At 51.3% G+C, this 14,475-nt stretch overlaps 1 protein-coding gene across 2 annotated transcripts in view; it reads right to left on the bottom strand.

The window, feature by feature from the left end:
- Nucleotides 1-14,475, bottom strand: part of LOC135235188 (solute carrier family 2, facilitated glucose transporter member 1-like) — an 83,503-nt gene that overhangs the window by 17,957 nt on the left and 51,071 nt on the right. Inside the window, exon 1 of one of the 2 annotated variants that reach the window (XM_064300457.1) lies at nucleotides 5,193-5,561. The exons of the other annotated variant lie outside the window; for it this stretch is intronic. Coding sequence (XP_064156527.1) covers nucleotides 5,193-5,210 — 18 coding nt within the window. The 5' untranslated portion in view covers nucleotides 5,211-5,561. Of the gene's footprint in view, nucleotides 1-5,192; nucleotides 5,562-14,475 lie in introns of those variants that run through there. 2 annotated transcript variants of the gene reach the window in all.

Below are 14,475 nucleotides of genomic sequence, written 5' to 3'. Positions count from 1 at the left end.
ACTGGACTTAAAGGGCCTGAATTTAAACACAGCCCTTTTCCTGAAATGAACCAACACCTTACGGAAGCTGAAAATCCTGGCTAGCTATCGCACTAGTTTTTTCCCCAAAAGAACCGTGTAGTTTGGGAGCAGTTTGATGGCAAAATGATGATACTTCCTTTGGAAGCTACGACAAGCCTTTTTTCTTTTACAGGTAAAAGAACACTTTAAAACAGTCACAAGCGAAAACTAGCGCGAGTAAGACCCACCCAACATTCTCTTCACTAAGAGGACCCTGCATCTCCACGTTCTGAACCTGAGTGTGCTCAGGCACAGTCATCACCATGGAGACAGCCAGGCACAGACCGGGGAGGACAGAGCCGTACTTGGACTGTCTCCAGGATACGCAGCGCTCTGCAAGAGGGGAACAAGTGAAAGGACCACCGCACACTTTCACAGCAAAACATGACCAATCCTGCGTGGGGGAAAACTCAGCAAAACAACCAATCCTGCACTGTGAGAAAACTCTCAGCAAAACAACCAATCCTGCGCTGTGAGAACACTCAGCAAAACAACCAATCCCACGCTGTGAGAAAACTGGGCTGGAATTTGGGCTGGGAGCAGCAACAGGGTAAATCAGTCAGTTCTGTAAACCTTCGGTTCAGCTGCCTGCCTGCATCGTATCCTCAGCTAAACCATCGACCTGGAGCCCTCTCCCAGACTCCCTCTCCCTTACGCAGAAAAGGGAGAAAACTTCAGTATTCACTGTACAGGCCCATAAGTGGAAAGCACCATCTGACTGGTGAACTACTTAAAACCTTAAAAGGCCCTTTAAACTTGTGGCTAACAGCCCTGCTGATTACAAAATGGAAACACAAACTAAGGCTCAGTTTTTTTGTAGGATAGTCTAATTTTGCCCAGCCCTGTTTGCTGAAGACTCCCCTGCCACACACACACACAGACACACGAGCGCGCACACACACACACACACAGAGACACACACACACACATACATACACACACACACAGACACACGAGCGCGCGCGCGCGCGCACACACACACACACACACACACACAGAGTCTGGATGCTGGAGCAGCTGGGCTGAAGGGGGGATGTAGAGTCACAGGTCAGCTCAGAAGCCCTTAGCTGTGTGGGACTCAAGCACAGGGCCGCACAGAGGAACAGGCCGTGGGGGACAGGGAGACGCACAGGAGACCTGGAGCAGAGAACGTGCGAAACTGAAACAGCTCCCCACAAAACGCACAGGATTTAGCCCCGCCCCCGAGCTGCAGGGGCTCCATTCCACAGGGCATTAGCCTGCAGGGAGAACAGCCTGTAAGCCCGTTAGGGGTTCAGCCAATAACCACCATCACTCACAAACGCATGAACAGCAACTGAGGCTGTACTCGTGCTGGTAGATGGGAAACACACACACACGTGCGCGCGTGCGCGCATGCACACACACGCGCCCTCTCTAAGAAAGCAGGAGCAGTGGAGGCAGGAGTTTGAGGTGCTGGTCACACTCTTTAAGCTCTCTCACAGGACTGCTCTCCTTGGGTCCGGGCCGCAAGCAGACCCAGGAGCGGGACAGGCCTGAGACACGGGGGACAGGCCTCAGACAGGGGGTACAGGCCTCAGACAGGGGACAGGCCTCAGACAGGGGGTACAGGCCTCAGACAGGGGACAGGCCTCAGACACGGGGGACAGGCCTCAGACAGGGGGACAGGCCTCAGACAGGGGGACAGGCCTGAGACAGGGGGACAGGCCTCAGACACGGGGGACAGGCCTGAGACAGGGGACAGACCTCAGACAGGGGGACAGGCCTCAGACAGGGGGACAGGCCTCAGACACGGGGGACAGGCCTCAGACAGGGGGGCAGGCCTGAGACGCAGCACTGGAGAAGACTGAGAGACTGAGCAGAGCTGCGTTTGTGCGTCTGTGTGAGGAGGAACCGCAGCTTTGGCTAACCCAGGCCGTCGGCTCAGGGCCTGGCAGCGGTGGCAGCGTACGGGCCGTCCCAGCCAAAACACACCACCTACCTAAGAGAGAGCTACGCTGCCCGAGTCACGTCTCCCTGCTCAGGTTTCGGGGGGGGGGGGGGTGATGACAGCCCTGGCACTGCCTTTGTCCTCAGTAGTCGAAGCACACGCATTCTTTACCCGCACAGGTATTGTATGTGAACAGCAGATTCACCTGTACAGGCATCGTATATGAACACAGCAAATTCACCTGTACAGGCATCGTATATGAGCACAGCTGATTCACCTGTACAGGCAGCGTATATGAGCACAGCAGATTCACCTGTACAGGCATCGTATATGAGCACAGCAGATTCACCTGTACAGGTACCATGTGTGAACACAGCCGATGCACCTGCACAGGTACCGTATAAGAACGCAGTGGAGAGTTGCCGTGCAGTCATAGGGGTCATCCAGGAGTCCAGGAACCCCAACACGCATCCGGCTGCTGTGACTGCGGCTAAAAGCCCTTTTCCTGCTATTCTATGCACAATAACATCACCCCCCGACCCCCCCCCCAACACACCCTCCCCACACACCCTTACACTGTGACAGGGGTTAACGCTCAGAACCCAGTGCAGGACACACACCAGAGCCTGGAGACGGCTCTCTGCTTCAAACAAGCGTCCCCCTAAAGCTCCCCCTGTCCCTCTCTGTGTGAGGTAATCTCCTCTTCACTTCCCCATAACTCATTAGGCCACATTAGTGCAGACTAACTGAGAGGGGCCCCCTCCCCAAGCACACTGGAGCAGAGAACTCCGCTTTGTGCCGGACCGCCACACATCTCCATTACGCAACAAGCACTGTCAAACGGCCCAATCAGACGGCCCGAACGGCCCGGGAAGGCACAAACCCTGCTACAGCCAAATGGTTTCATTTTAGCCATTTTCAAACGCCACCTACTGTGAGCTTGACTATCGGCAGTTCTGCCTTTCATCGAGCAACCAGGCAGGACCAACAAGCTTTGTGACCATGTTTAAAATATCAGCCAGCATGTTTACACTTGGTTTAACGGTATTTCCGACAGCCGGCACTCCTGAAGCAAAACGCAGGCACGTTCAGTTAATACCGTAAGTGTTTCTAAGTCAGGCCGACACAAGGAACGGATCGATTACACACTCCGCACGAATGTGCTGAAGTACCCCAGCGGCTGAACTCCGGTGACCCTTTCCACCTTAGAAACAGGAAGTATGATCTGTCTCTGAGGACCAGATGTAAACAAAGTATTGTCTGGGGGGAAATGAAAGTATCTTGGCAAGAGACAAAGCCTTTCATACACACCCGCACTCCGACACCAGGGATCACAGAAGACCAAGACACCGTACTAATGAGCAAGGAGTGAGTACTGTGGCATAAGTAATGGGGGGCTTTTAACTGTCACTTTTGAAACGTCAAGTGTAGTTACCTGTGCGGGGGCCTCTAAACCGAAGCCTGTTGGAGATGGAGAGCTCCTGAAAAAAGCTGACGTGTGAAAGGGATCAAGCACCTGACAAACCGGTGACACTAATCCTGGAGCAGAATTTAATCCTGGCCGCTGGCAGTTTCAGACCACAACAAACAGCAATTGCCATAGCGCGCACCTACACGCACACAAGCAAACCCGCGCGCGCGCGCACGCACAGACACAGAGCTGACTGGAGCCTGGGGGTTTTCGCAGTGCAAACAAGTTGTCATAACAGCGTTTCTCCTCCGCGTGTTACGCGTGTTTGGGTAGCAACCAACAATTTCCTTTCGTGCATGATAAACTGGGCGAGTAACTTTTCGAAACCGACCAGAGATGTAAATATTGACCTCGAGAATTTTACTTTCGCCAGAGAAAGTGAGTTTGAGGTATTCGGCCATGACAGCTGTCCTTAACCAAAAAGAGCCTCGTTGTCATAAATGGAGACGCAGAGGCGAAGCGCTGGAAAGCCGGGTCAAGGCACTAACACCCGCCTGGAACGACGCCACGACAACCCGTTCTCAGGCCCTACACATATTGTCCACCCACTGGCCTCGTCTGACCCGCAATAAAACGGCGATGCTTTTCTGTCCCAGTGAAACCCAATGCAAGACGTAAATGGTAAATGGACTGCATTTATATAGCGCTTTTATCCGAAGCGCTTTACAACTGATGCCTCTCATTCGCCCATTCACACGCAATTAGGGGTCAGGTGTCTTGCTCAGGGACACTTCGACACGGGGCGGGGGATCGAACCGGCAACCTTCCAGAAAACCGCTCTTACCTCCTGAGCTATGTCGCCCCCAAGACGTTCGCTTGGTTTCATCACAGTCTGCCGCTAAAGCACGCGCTGTTCGAGTCGCGGTAAGACGGAGCAAATGACGACAGGGCAATAACACCTATCAAGGATAGGAGGTTATTTTCCATCCTACGCGTATTTTCCAGCGTTATCTGGAACGCAGCTTTACTGTATATGGACCGTGTTTGTGCGTCGTCGGTGCATTGCAAACATTTAATTAAGTTCCAACCGCAATAGGTAAGGTTAATGAAACATTTACTTTAATTTAGCCCACTGCAAATGCGCCAGTAACAACAAATGGAAAGGGACAGTCTATGCAGAAAATACTTATGTAAATATAGGACGGCAGTAAATTCTTTTAAACATTTTAAACAAAATGTTAAACATGATTTTAGACATACAGTCTATTGTAGACGTTCCTAAGCGACGTCCGGAAAATGAAGCAAAGCAAACATATATCGTAATAAAGCAAGCACGTCTATTTGGCTAACGCTAGCCAACAAGGTTTGTGCAATATCTGAAGTTTTAAAAGTAGCGTAGTAATACATAACCCCCCAATGCTAAACGGCGATCGCTGCTGGTGACAAAACTAGCGAGGAAGCGGACAGCTACAGAGTCCGCCACGCAGCGCAAAACGTCCAGTTCACCGTGGCACGGATGTCACACTAGTTCCTAAACTAGACTAAAGTATCCAACCAGTCTACATGACACGACATTTGTAGTCAACCACACAGTAGTGTTCGGCTCTGCTTTCCCATTTAGCCAAATCCAAGTTGACATCATAAGTTATACTAACGTTGTCGCTAATAACTTTGCTTACGTTGGTGCGTAACGAGGCTGACTCGTGAACCAGCAAGCTAGTCAATGAGCCAGAAGGGTAATTATTACGGCTAAATTAAAATGACAATTTTTTGCTAATTTGGGATAGCTAATTGAATAGGTAAAATCATTACCTTTCCGCTTGATTCCATCGTGGTTGATAGTCTACTGCCTCCTTTGAAACTGTCTCTCTGTGATTTAGAAGAGTTTTCCTTTCTACTCAGTCTCAAAACACTATTGCTGTGTTACTTTCCGTCGTTTTTATTGCTGAAAAACTGCTTTGAATTAGCATGCACGTCAGCTAGCCAACGTAAATGGACCTTTAAATGCTAGCCAGTTACAACGGTGGCCAAAGTGCTAACGCTCAATGGAAACTGTCTGCAAATCCACAGTTCATCGTGTTGAGTTCCTCCAACGAGCCAGGCAACGTTGGTGAGAAGTTAAGTCCTTTTCGTTTCTTTTGCCGGACAGCGAATATCATCAACCTTGTTCCAGGTGGAAATAAGCCGGCTATTATACTTGGATGGTCTCCATTGTGATTGGCTGAAATTTAATACGGGTCTGCAAAATCTGCACTCTGATTGGCTGTGGTAGTAGTGACGATTACTATTTGGAGGTGTGTGAGAAGGCTTGCTTATGTTGGAGGGCAGCAATTCGCCGCCGTAGCGAAGAACGCGACGATACGTCAGACCTCCATTGTGACAGGGGTGTGGTGCATGCTACCCACAGTTAAATTAAAATTTAAAAAATGTTTTTTAATGTAATTATTTTATTTTGCCGCAGTCAAACTAGATTGCTGTTATGTTTTACACTGTTCGTTGTCGAATGTCTGTTTTTGTTGTTTTATTCATTTCAACACAGCTATTAAAGCCTCGTTCTCCCGCGCAACACAGGCACTCTCACACACACACACGAATAAATTAGGAACTCGTAGAGGAACATACGACACAGTAGAGTACAGCAGCGCTTTATGTTGTGTGCTGCAGGCTCTAGAGCCATGTGCAGTTTATAGAACCGGGTAAAACATTTAAAATGTTGCCTTAATTTGTCATAAGGGATGTTTCACTAACAAAAATAAAACATTTGCAAACTTGCTTTGAAAATGTACAGCGGGGACCTATCAAAACATAAAAAAATATAGTTTAAAAAAAATATGAATTGGAGGAAATTAATTCCTGACTGTATTCATGTAATTAATTTGAAAACTAATAAAAAACAAATGCTGACAACCATTGCAGCACAGTGACGAGGGCATGGCCCTAGTGGCTCATGGGAAAAAAGTTAGCATCCATGGATGGATCCAGAGTGACTGAAACACACACAAACCAACAAGCGCAGTTCAAGTCAAATAAGGTACTGCTAAAGCAGTGTCCCGTGAAGGATATTTAATCTTAACACTTAAAGCCCGTACACCTGAAGACTGACAGTCTCTCCCTTTTCCAAATAAAGCAAGATCAAAGAAGCTGGCCCCCTGCTTGGAGGGAGGTATTTCTGCCAAAGAGGTCATGTTATTAGTAAGACCACACATTGGGGGGTGGGGGATTCAGGGGCTCTGTCACCGAAGGGCCCAAGAGAATCACAGCCCAGCCCCCCCCCCAATTGCTTTCCTCTCCCCACACCTGCAGCCCGAGATCACAAAATGTATGGCTAATCTGCATGGCTTTAAACGGCTACTTTGAGCAACCCTGGACACGTTAAGCTACCAGCCATCCATGCAAGCACAAGCTGAGTTCTACTTAGAATGTTATGTCATGTTAATTACATTTTTTATAGCCTCATGTCAGGTGTTTTGTGACTACAAAATATTACAACATTTTTTCCAAAAACCGTCTGCTGCTTGCTTAGAAAAAATTCATCTTGTGAAACATGAAGATTTACAAGAAATTAACTTCATGCTCCAAGATTAGAAAAGGCAAGGAATATAGATAAATTAAAGAAAATGAGGTCAATTTAAATACAGCACTCTTGGAAATGAAGATCACCTTGTGCTCAAATCATTAAAATTCAAATTTGCCGGTGTTTAAGTGTTAAGTGTTTAAGTATACACTGTTTTGGTAATATTTGCATCAAAATTACAGTCAGTACTACCGCACTTCAGCACTTAGCTGAGAACACCTCGGTCTGAAACATATCACTCTGTCCCTTTTGTGTATACCCACAGGGGGAAGTGTCTGGCACAAACACATGAAAATGAGTTTAAAAATGCATAATAAACACTAGACTGGTGGTCTGTGGGGGCCATTATTGCACACCAAATCAAAATATTGGCGAGTGTTCCCGTCTGTCAATTATTAAGCGGCGCACGGAGTGTGCACTGCTGATACTTCTGCCTTTAATACACCATTAAAGTGAAAAGAGAAAACATATCACAGATTATATGGTTCACCAAAGTGCACTATCTTCAGGGCTGTTTCTTCAGTCTTTGCCAATGTATTTTTTTTTTCTCCAAATGAGAGAGATTTTGCCTTTTGTACCACAAGTGGACTTTGCATTACCTCAACCAGGTCTACTGCTCTTACATCAGCTCCATGCTAATATTTATGTGATACATTATTAGCTGCAATATGCATGTTTTACAGGTACTTCCTCATATTTATGGTCCCATTTGCTTAAGCAGGTTTTCAGTTTCTCTGCATTATTACATTCTGGTCACGTTTACTTCCTTCCATAAAAAAGCTACAAGTTACTGCAGAGTCTTATAAAATGAGGGGGGGGGGGGAATTTGTACACTATGACAGTCAATTTTGTTTGTGAGGGATAACTGCTTTCAGTGTCTCTTGGGCAATGTTGATGACTTGGTTTTATCAAACTCACCTTGATTCAACCTTTGAAAAGGTCAACACAAAGACATGAAAAGCTTGCAAACAGATGACCACAATCGATGTGACCTCCTGGTATTCAGTTCCAATAATATTGATTTTTAGGTTGGCTTAGAACATGTGATGCACAGTGCATTAAAAAAAACCTTTTTAATGTTTTCCCCGGCATATTCCATAAATTCCCTTATAATCTAAAGTGAAATTGCAGCGTGAATAACTAGCAAAGATCTAACAAGAAGAGAGAGAGAGGGGGGGGGAAGAGAGAGATAGAGAGAGTGAGGGAGAGAGAGATAGAGAGGGGGGGAGAGAGAGAGAGAGTGAGAGGGGGGTGAGAGAGAGAGAGAGAGAGAGGGGGAGTGAGAGAGAGAGAGATAGAGAGAGGGGGAGAGAGAGAGAGAGAGAGTGAGGGAGAGAGAGAGAGAGAAAGAGAGGGAGAGAGTGAGGGAGAGAGAGAGAGAGGGGGAGTGAGAGAGAGAGAAAGAAAGGGGAACGTGCGAAACGTGAGGTGTTCACGGTCCAGTGTAAAAACTGTAGGACGGCTGGATAGCATCAAAGTGCAGCCTCAGCTGAAACTCCGGACACACACAGAAGCCTGTGTCGTTTTTTAGGCCACAGTAGTGCAGCGGTGGGGCGTAGGGGCCTAAGTGCTGAGTGAACAGTAGTGCAGCGGTGGGGCCTAAGCGCTGAGTGAACAGTAGTGCAGGGGGCGAGGCTGGTGAACAGTAGGCGGTGGGGCTAAGCGCTGAGTGAACAGTAGTGCAGCAGTGGGGCCTAAGCGCTGAGTGACAGTAGTGCAGCGGTGGGGCCTAAGCGCTGAGTGACAGTAGTGCAGCGGTGGGGCCTAAGCGCTGAGTGAACAGTAGTGCAGCGGTGGGGCCTAAGTGCTGAGTGAACAGTAGTGGAGCGGTGGGGCCTAAGCGCTGAGTGAACAGTAGTGAGCGGTGGGGCCTAAGCGCTGAGTGAACAGTAGTGCAGCGGTGGGGCCTAAGCGCTGAGTGAACAGTAGTGCAGCGGTGGGGCGTAGGGGCCTAAGTGCTGAGTGAACAGTAGTGCAGCGGTGGGGCCTAAGCGCTGAGTGAACAGTAGTGCAGCGGTGGGGCTAGGGGCTGGCTGAGTGACAGTAGTGCAGCGGTGGGGCCTAAGCGCTGAGTGAACAGTAGTGCAGCGGTGGGGCTAAGCGCTGAGTGACAGTAGTGCAGCGTGGGGCTAGGGCTAGGCTGAGTGAACAGTAGTGCAGCGGTGGGGCGTAGGGGCCTAAGCGCTGAGTGAACAGTAGTGCAGCGGTGGGGCCTAAGCGCTGAGTGAACAGTAGTGGAGCGGTGGGGCCTAAGCGCTGAGTGAACAGTAGTGCAGCGGTGGGGCCTAAGTGCTGAGTGACAGTAGTGCAGCGGTGGGGCCTAAGCGCTGAGTGACAGTAGTGCAGCGGTGGGGTCTAAGCGCTGAGTGACAGTAGTGCAGCGGTGGGGCCTAAGTGCTGAGTGAACAGTAGTGCAGCGGTGGGGCCTAAGCGCTGAGTGAACAGTAGTGCAGCGGTGGGGCCTAAGCGCTGAGTGAACAGTAGTGCAGCGGTGGGGCCTAAGCGCTGAGTGAACAGTAGTGCAGCGGTGGGGCCTAAGCGCTGAGTGAACAGTAGTGCAGCGGTGGGGCCTAAGCGCTGAGTGACAGTAGTGCAGCGGTGGGGCCTAAGTGCTGAGTGAACAGTAGTGCAGCGGTGGGGCGGTGGGGCCTAAGCGCTGAGTGACAGTAGTGCAGCGGTGGGGCCTAAGCGCTGAGTGAACAGTAGTGCAGCGGTGGGGCGTGGGGGCCTAAGCGCTGAGTGAACAGTAGTGCAGCGGTGGGGCTAAGGGCTGCTGAGTGAACAGTAGTGCAGCGTGGGGCCTAAGCGCTGAGTGAACAGTAGTGCAGCGGTGGCGGTGGGGTCTAAGCGCTGAGTGAACAGTAGTGCAGCGGTGGGTCTAAGCGCTGAGTGAACAGTAGTGCAGCGGTGGGGCCTAAGCGCTGAGTGAACAGTAGTGCAGCGGTGGGGCCTAAGCGCTGAGTGAACAGTAGTTCAGCGGTGGGGCCTAAGCGCTGAATGAACAGTAGTGCAGCGGTGGGGCCTAAGCGCTGAGTGAACAGTAGTGCAGCGGTGGGGCCTAAGCGCTGAGTGAACAGTAGTGCAGCGGTGGGGCCTAAGCGCTGAGTGAACAGTAGTGCAGCAGTGGGGCCTAAGCGCTGAGTGAACAGTAGTGCAGCAGTGGGGCCTAAGCGCTGAGTGAACAGTAGTGCAGCGGTGGGGCCTAAGTGCTGAGTGAACAGTAGTGCAGCGGTGGGGCCTAAGCGCTGAGTGAACAGTAGTGCAGCGGTGGGGCCTAAGCGCTGAGTGAACAGTAGTGCAGCGGTGGGGCCTAAGCGCTGAGTGAACAGTAGTGCAGCAGTGGGGCCTAAGTGCTGAGTGACAGTAGTGCAGCAGTGGGGCCTAAGCGCTGAGTGACAGTAGTGCAGCGGTGGGGCCTAAGTGCTGAGTGACAGTAGTGCAGCGGTGGGGCCTAAGCGCTGAGTGACAGTAGTGCAGCGGTGGGGCCTAAGTGCTGAGTGAACAGTAGTGCAGTGGTGGGGCCTAAGCGCTGAGTGAACAGTAGTGCAGCGGTGGGGTCTAAGCGCTGAGTGACAGTAGTGCAGCGGTGGGGCCTAAGCGCTGAGTGACAGTAGTGCAGCGGTGGGGCGTAGGGGTCTAAGCGCTGAGTGAACAGTAGTGCAGCGGTGGGGCGGTGGGCCTAAGTGCTGAGTGAACAGTAGTGCAGCGGTGGGGTCTAAGCGCTGAGTGAACAGTAGTGCAGCGGTGGGGCGGTGGGGCCTAAGCGCTGAGTGAACAGTAGTGCAGCAGTGGGGCCTAAGCGCTGAGTGAACAGTAGTGCAGCGGTGGGGCGGTGGGGTCTAAGCGCTGAGTGAACAGTAGTGCAGCGGTGGGGCGGTGGGGCCTAAGCGCTGAGTGACAGTAGTGCAGCGGTGGGGCCTAAGCGCTGAGTGAACAGTAGTGCAGCGGTGGGGCCTAAGCGCTGAGTGAACAGTAGTGCAGCGGTGGGGCCTAAGCGCTGAGTGAACAGTAGTGCAGCGGTGGGGCCTAAGCGCTGAGTGAACAGTAGTGCAGCGGTGGGGCCTAAGCGCTGAGTGAACAGTAGTGCAGCGGTGGGGCGGTGGGGCCTAAGCGCTGAGTGAACAGTAGTGCAGCGGTGGGGCCTAAGCGCTGAGTGAACAGTAGTGCAGCGGTGGGGCCTAAGCGCTGAGTGAACAGTAGTGCAGCGGTGGGGCCTAAGTGCTGAGTGAACAGTAGTGCAGCGGTGGGGCCTAAGCGCTGAGTGAACAGTAGTGCAGCGGTGGGGCCTAAGCGCTGAGTGAACACACAGCACGGTCTCTGTCTTCTGCGGCCAATCACAGGTGAGTGTGGCCAGGACTGCAGCTGGGCTCCACACAGGCTGACCGCTGTGAGAAACGCTCCACTGCGCAACCGAAGCCTTTATAGCGGCTCAGGAGAAGGCCTTTATTTTGCCATCCGCTATGTCTCTCGGCTCACACGCACCGCTGATCAATTACGCAAGCAGGAGCGCCTTGGACAGGAGATCTCAGCTGAAAAACAGCCTTGTTTAAGGTGACGTTCATGTAACTGTTTTTCATCTTACTTTCTTGGTCTGTTTAAATTTAAATGAATTCTATTTGACAGGAGATCTATGAAACACTTATTAGTTTATTTGACAGTGGACGTCATGTACTTTTTTATCTTATTATTTGAGTTGATTCTTCTTAAGGAATTATTTGTAACATTTATTATTATTATTATTATTATTATTATTATTACTCTAAGGAGCAGGAGGGACGCAGCGCTGCAGTGCATGATGGGTAGAGGTGGGGAGGTGGGTTGGGGGGGTTGCATTATACGAGCGCAGGTCCAGGGGTATGTGCTGTCCTGCACGTACGTGTTGCGCTGACATCACAGGCCTCTTTGTCTCTCACACGGGGGGGGGGGCAGCCTAAGCTCTCTCTTCCACGGTCTCTCTTTCTCTCACTCATTCATCTCCTCATCTCCACTTCTCTCCTTTTCTTTAAAAAAAAAAAAACTTTTGCTTAATATTTTCTTAATTTTCCTTTATCCCCTTTTCAAACATAACTGGTTGGTGTTTGGTAATGTTAAATGCTTTTGAAAAATTTGAATTAAAAAGTATTAAAAGTAATTTTCTTTCTCTCTTTCGCTCTTTCTCCATTTCACCCCTTTTCTCTAGCTCTTTCTTCTATGTCTATTTTATCTCTCCCCATTCCTCTCCCTCCCTCTCTCTCTCTCTCCCTCTCTCCCCCATTCCTCTCCCTCCCTCTCTCTCTCTCTCTCCCTCTCTCCCCCATTCCTCTCCCTCCCTCTCTCTCTCTCTGTTTAAAGCTGTCCCATCATGCTTTGCTCAGGCCTGATTGACAGGGATTCAGAGATGAAAAGAGCAGTGAATTAAAGCTCACGCCCACAGTCACAGGAGAGTCACATTTAAACCTGATAATCTCATCCTGTTAATCTCCTCCATCACCGGTGTGTGTGTGTGTGTGTGTGTGTGTGTGTGTGCGAGAGTCTGTGCATAAGTTTGTGCGTGTGCTTGTGTGTGCGCGCACGTGTGTGTGAGCGTGTGCTTGAGTGTGTGCATGTGTGTGTGTGTGTGTGTGCGTGTGCTTGCGCGTGTGTGTGTGTGTGTCTGTCTGTCTGTCTGTCCTTCTTACTGCCTAGCTGTTGGTGAACAGTAATATTTAATTTTCAAATATTTTCAATATTTCATAATGCACACAAAGCTGCAATTATGTTTCAAATATTGGTTTACAAAGGGGCCGATATTCTCTGTTGACATTTCTAAAATCTCCGTATTTGTCCTTCATAAACTGCGAGTTCAGAGAGGGTCAGTTGGGGGAGGGGGGGACACACACACACACGCCCATGGACTAAATACAGCCTGAAGCTATCGTCAGGGATAAGTGGGTAACCTGTGCCGTCACAACACTATCTCTGTCCCCTTTAAGGGCTGAGCATTCCCACGGGCGAATGCCGATCGGTCCTCCGGTCTGTGGGGTCACACTGCGGGCTGTACTGCATGCAGTGGAGACGTTCAGGGTCTCTGGAGCCCTGGAGTGGACAGCAGGGCGCAGTGAAGTGCAGGGTCTCTGGAGCCCTGGAGGGGACAGCAGGGCGCAGTGAAGTGCAGGGTCTCTGGAGCCCTGGAGGGGACAGCAGGGCGCAGTGAAGTGCAGGGTCTCTGGAGCCCTGGAGGGGACAGCAGGGCGCAGTGAAGTGCAGGGTCTCTGGAGCCCTGGAGTGGACAGCAGGGCGCAGTGAAGTGCAGGGTCTCTGGAGCCCTGGAGGGGACAGCAGGGCGCAGTGAAGTGCAGGGTCTCTGGAGCCCTGGAGTGGACAGCAGGGCGCAGTGAAGTGCAGGGTCTCTGGAGCCCTGGAGGGACAGCAGGGCGCAGTGAAGTGCAGGGTCTCTGGAGCCCTGGAGTGGACAGCAGGCGCAGTGAAGTGCAGGGTCTCTGGAGCCCTGGAGGGGACAGCAGGCGCAGTGAAGTGCAGGGTCTCTGGAGCCCTGGAGTGGACAGCAGCGGCAGTGAAGTGCAGGGTCTCTGGAGCCCTGGAGTGGACAGCAGGGCGCAGTGAAGTGCAGGGTCTCTGGAGCCCTGGAGTGGACAGCAGGGCGCAGTGAAGTGCAGGCTGGGCACAGACACTATCAGTGCATTTACACTCCCTAAGCGTCCCTTTCCCCTCGCTGTTCTTTCTTTCTTTTAAAAAGAGAGAGGCACGGTCCTCCCTCCCACTGTGTCTGCGGTTCTATTCAGACGCACTGAAAGCAGAGAGGGTAACAGACAGAGAAAGGACCCGTGGCAGGGGATCAAACCCCCCTGGCAAGGGGTGGGGGGGGGGGGGGGCGCGACAGTTGGCTGCCCCACAGACTACGGCAGACATTACTGAAGATGAGATATTGTGTGTTAGATACTATCCAGTCCGTAGCCAATCAGAGCACTCGGTACAATTTAGTCAGGAAAATGGCGAGCGTCGTTGGACCGAATGGCCTGTTCTCATCATTATGTTGTCGTGTCATGTTATGTCATGTCATGTCATGTAGGAAACAGGAAGAGCAGAAGATGCTGCTGACCGCAGTGCACCCTGGGAGTTTTGTTTGTGTAGTTTTTTTGTCCTGTGGCAGGTAGACCGTGCACACGCACGCCCCGTGCCTCCTACAGACAGGGACGCGCTCGCCCACATGATGACACAGCTACAGACAGGGACGCGCTCGCCCGCATGATGACACAGCTACAGACAGGGACACGCCCGCCCACATGATGACACAGCTACAGACAGGGACGCGCCCGCCCACATGATGACACAGCTACAGACAGGGACGCCCGCATGATGACACAGCTACAGACAGGCTCGCCCACATGATGACACAGCTACAGACAGGGACGCGCTCGCCCGCATGATGACACAGCTACAGACAGGGACACGCCCGCCCACATGATGACACAGCTACAGACAGGGACGCCCGCCCACATGATGACACAGCTACAGACAGGGACACGCGCCCACATGATGACA

Source organism: Anguilla rostrata, chromosome 11, assembly GCF_018555375.3.
Source record: "Anguilla rostrata isolate EN2019 chromosome 11, ASM1855537v3, whole genome shotgun sequence".
Classification (NCBI taxonomy): domain Eukaryota; kingdom Metazoa; phylum Chordata; class Actinopteri; order Anguilliformes; family Anguillidae; genus Anguilla; species Anguilla rostrata.
The sequence above is the reverse complement of the archived record's forward strand: the minus strand, read 5'-3'. Positions and strand labels throughout refer to the sequence as shown.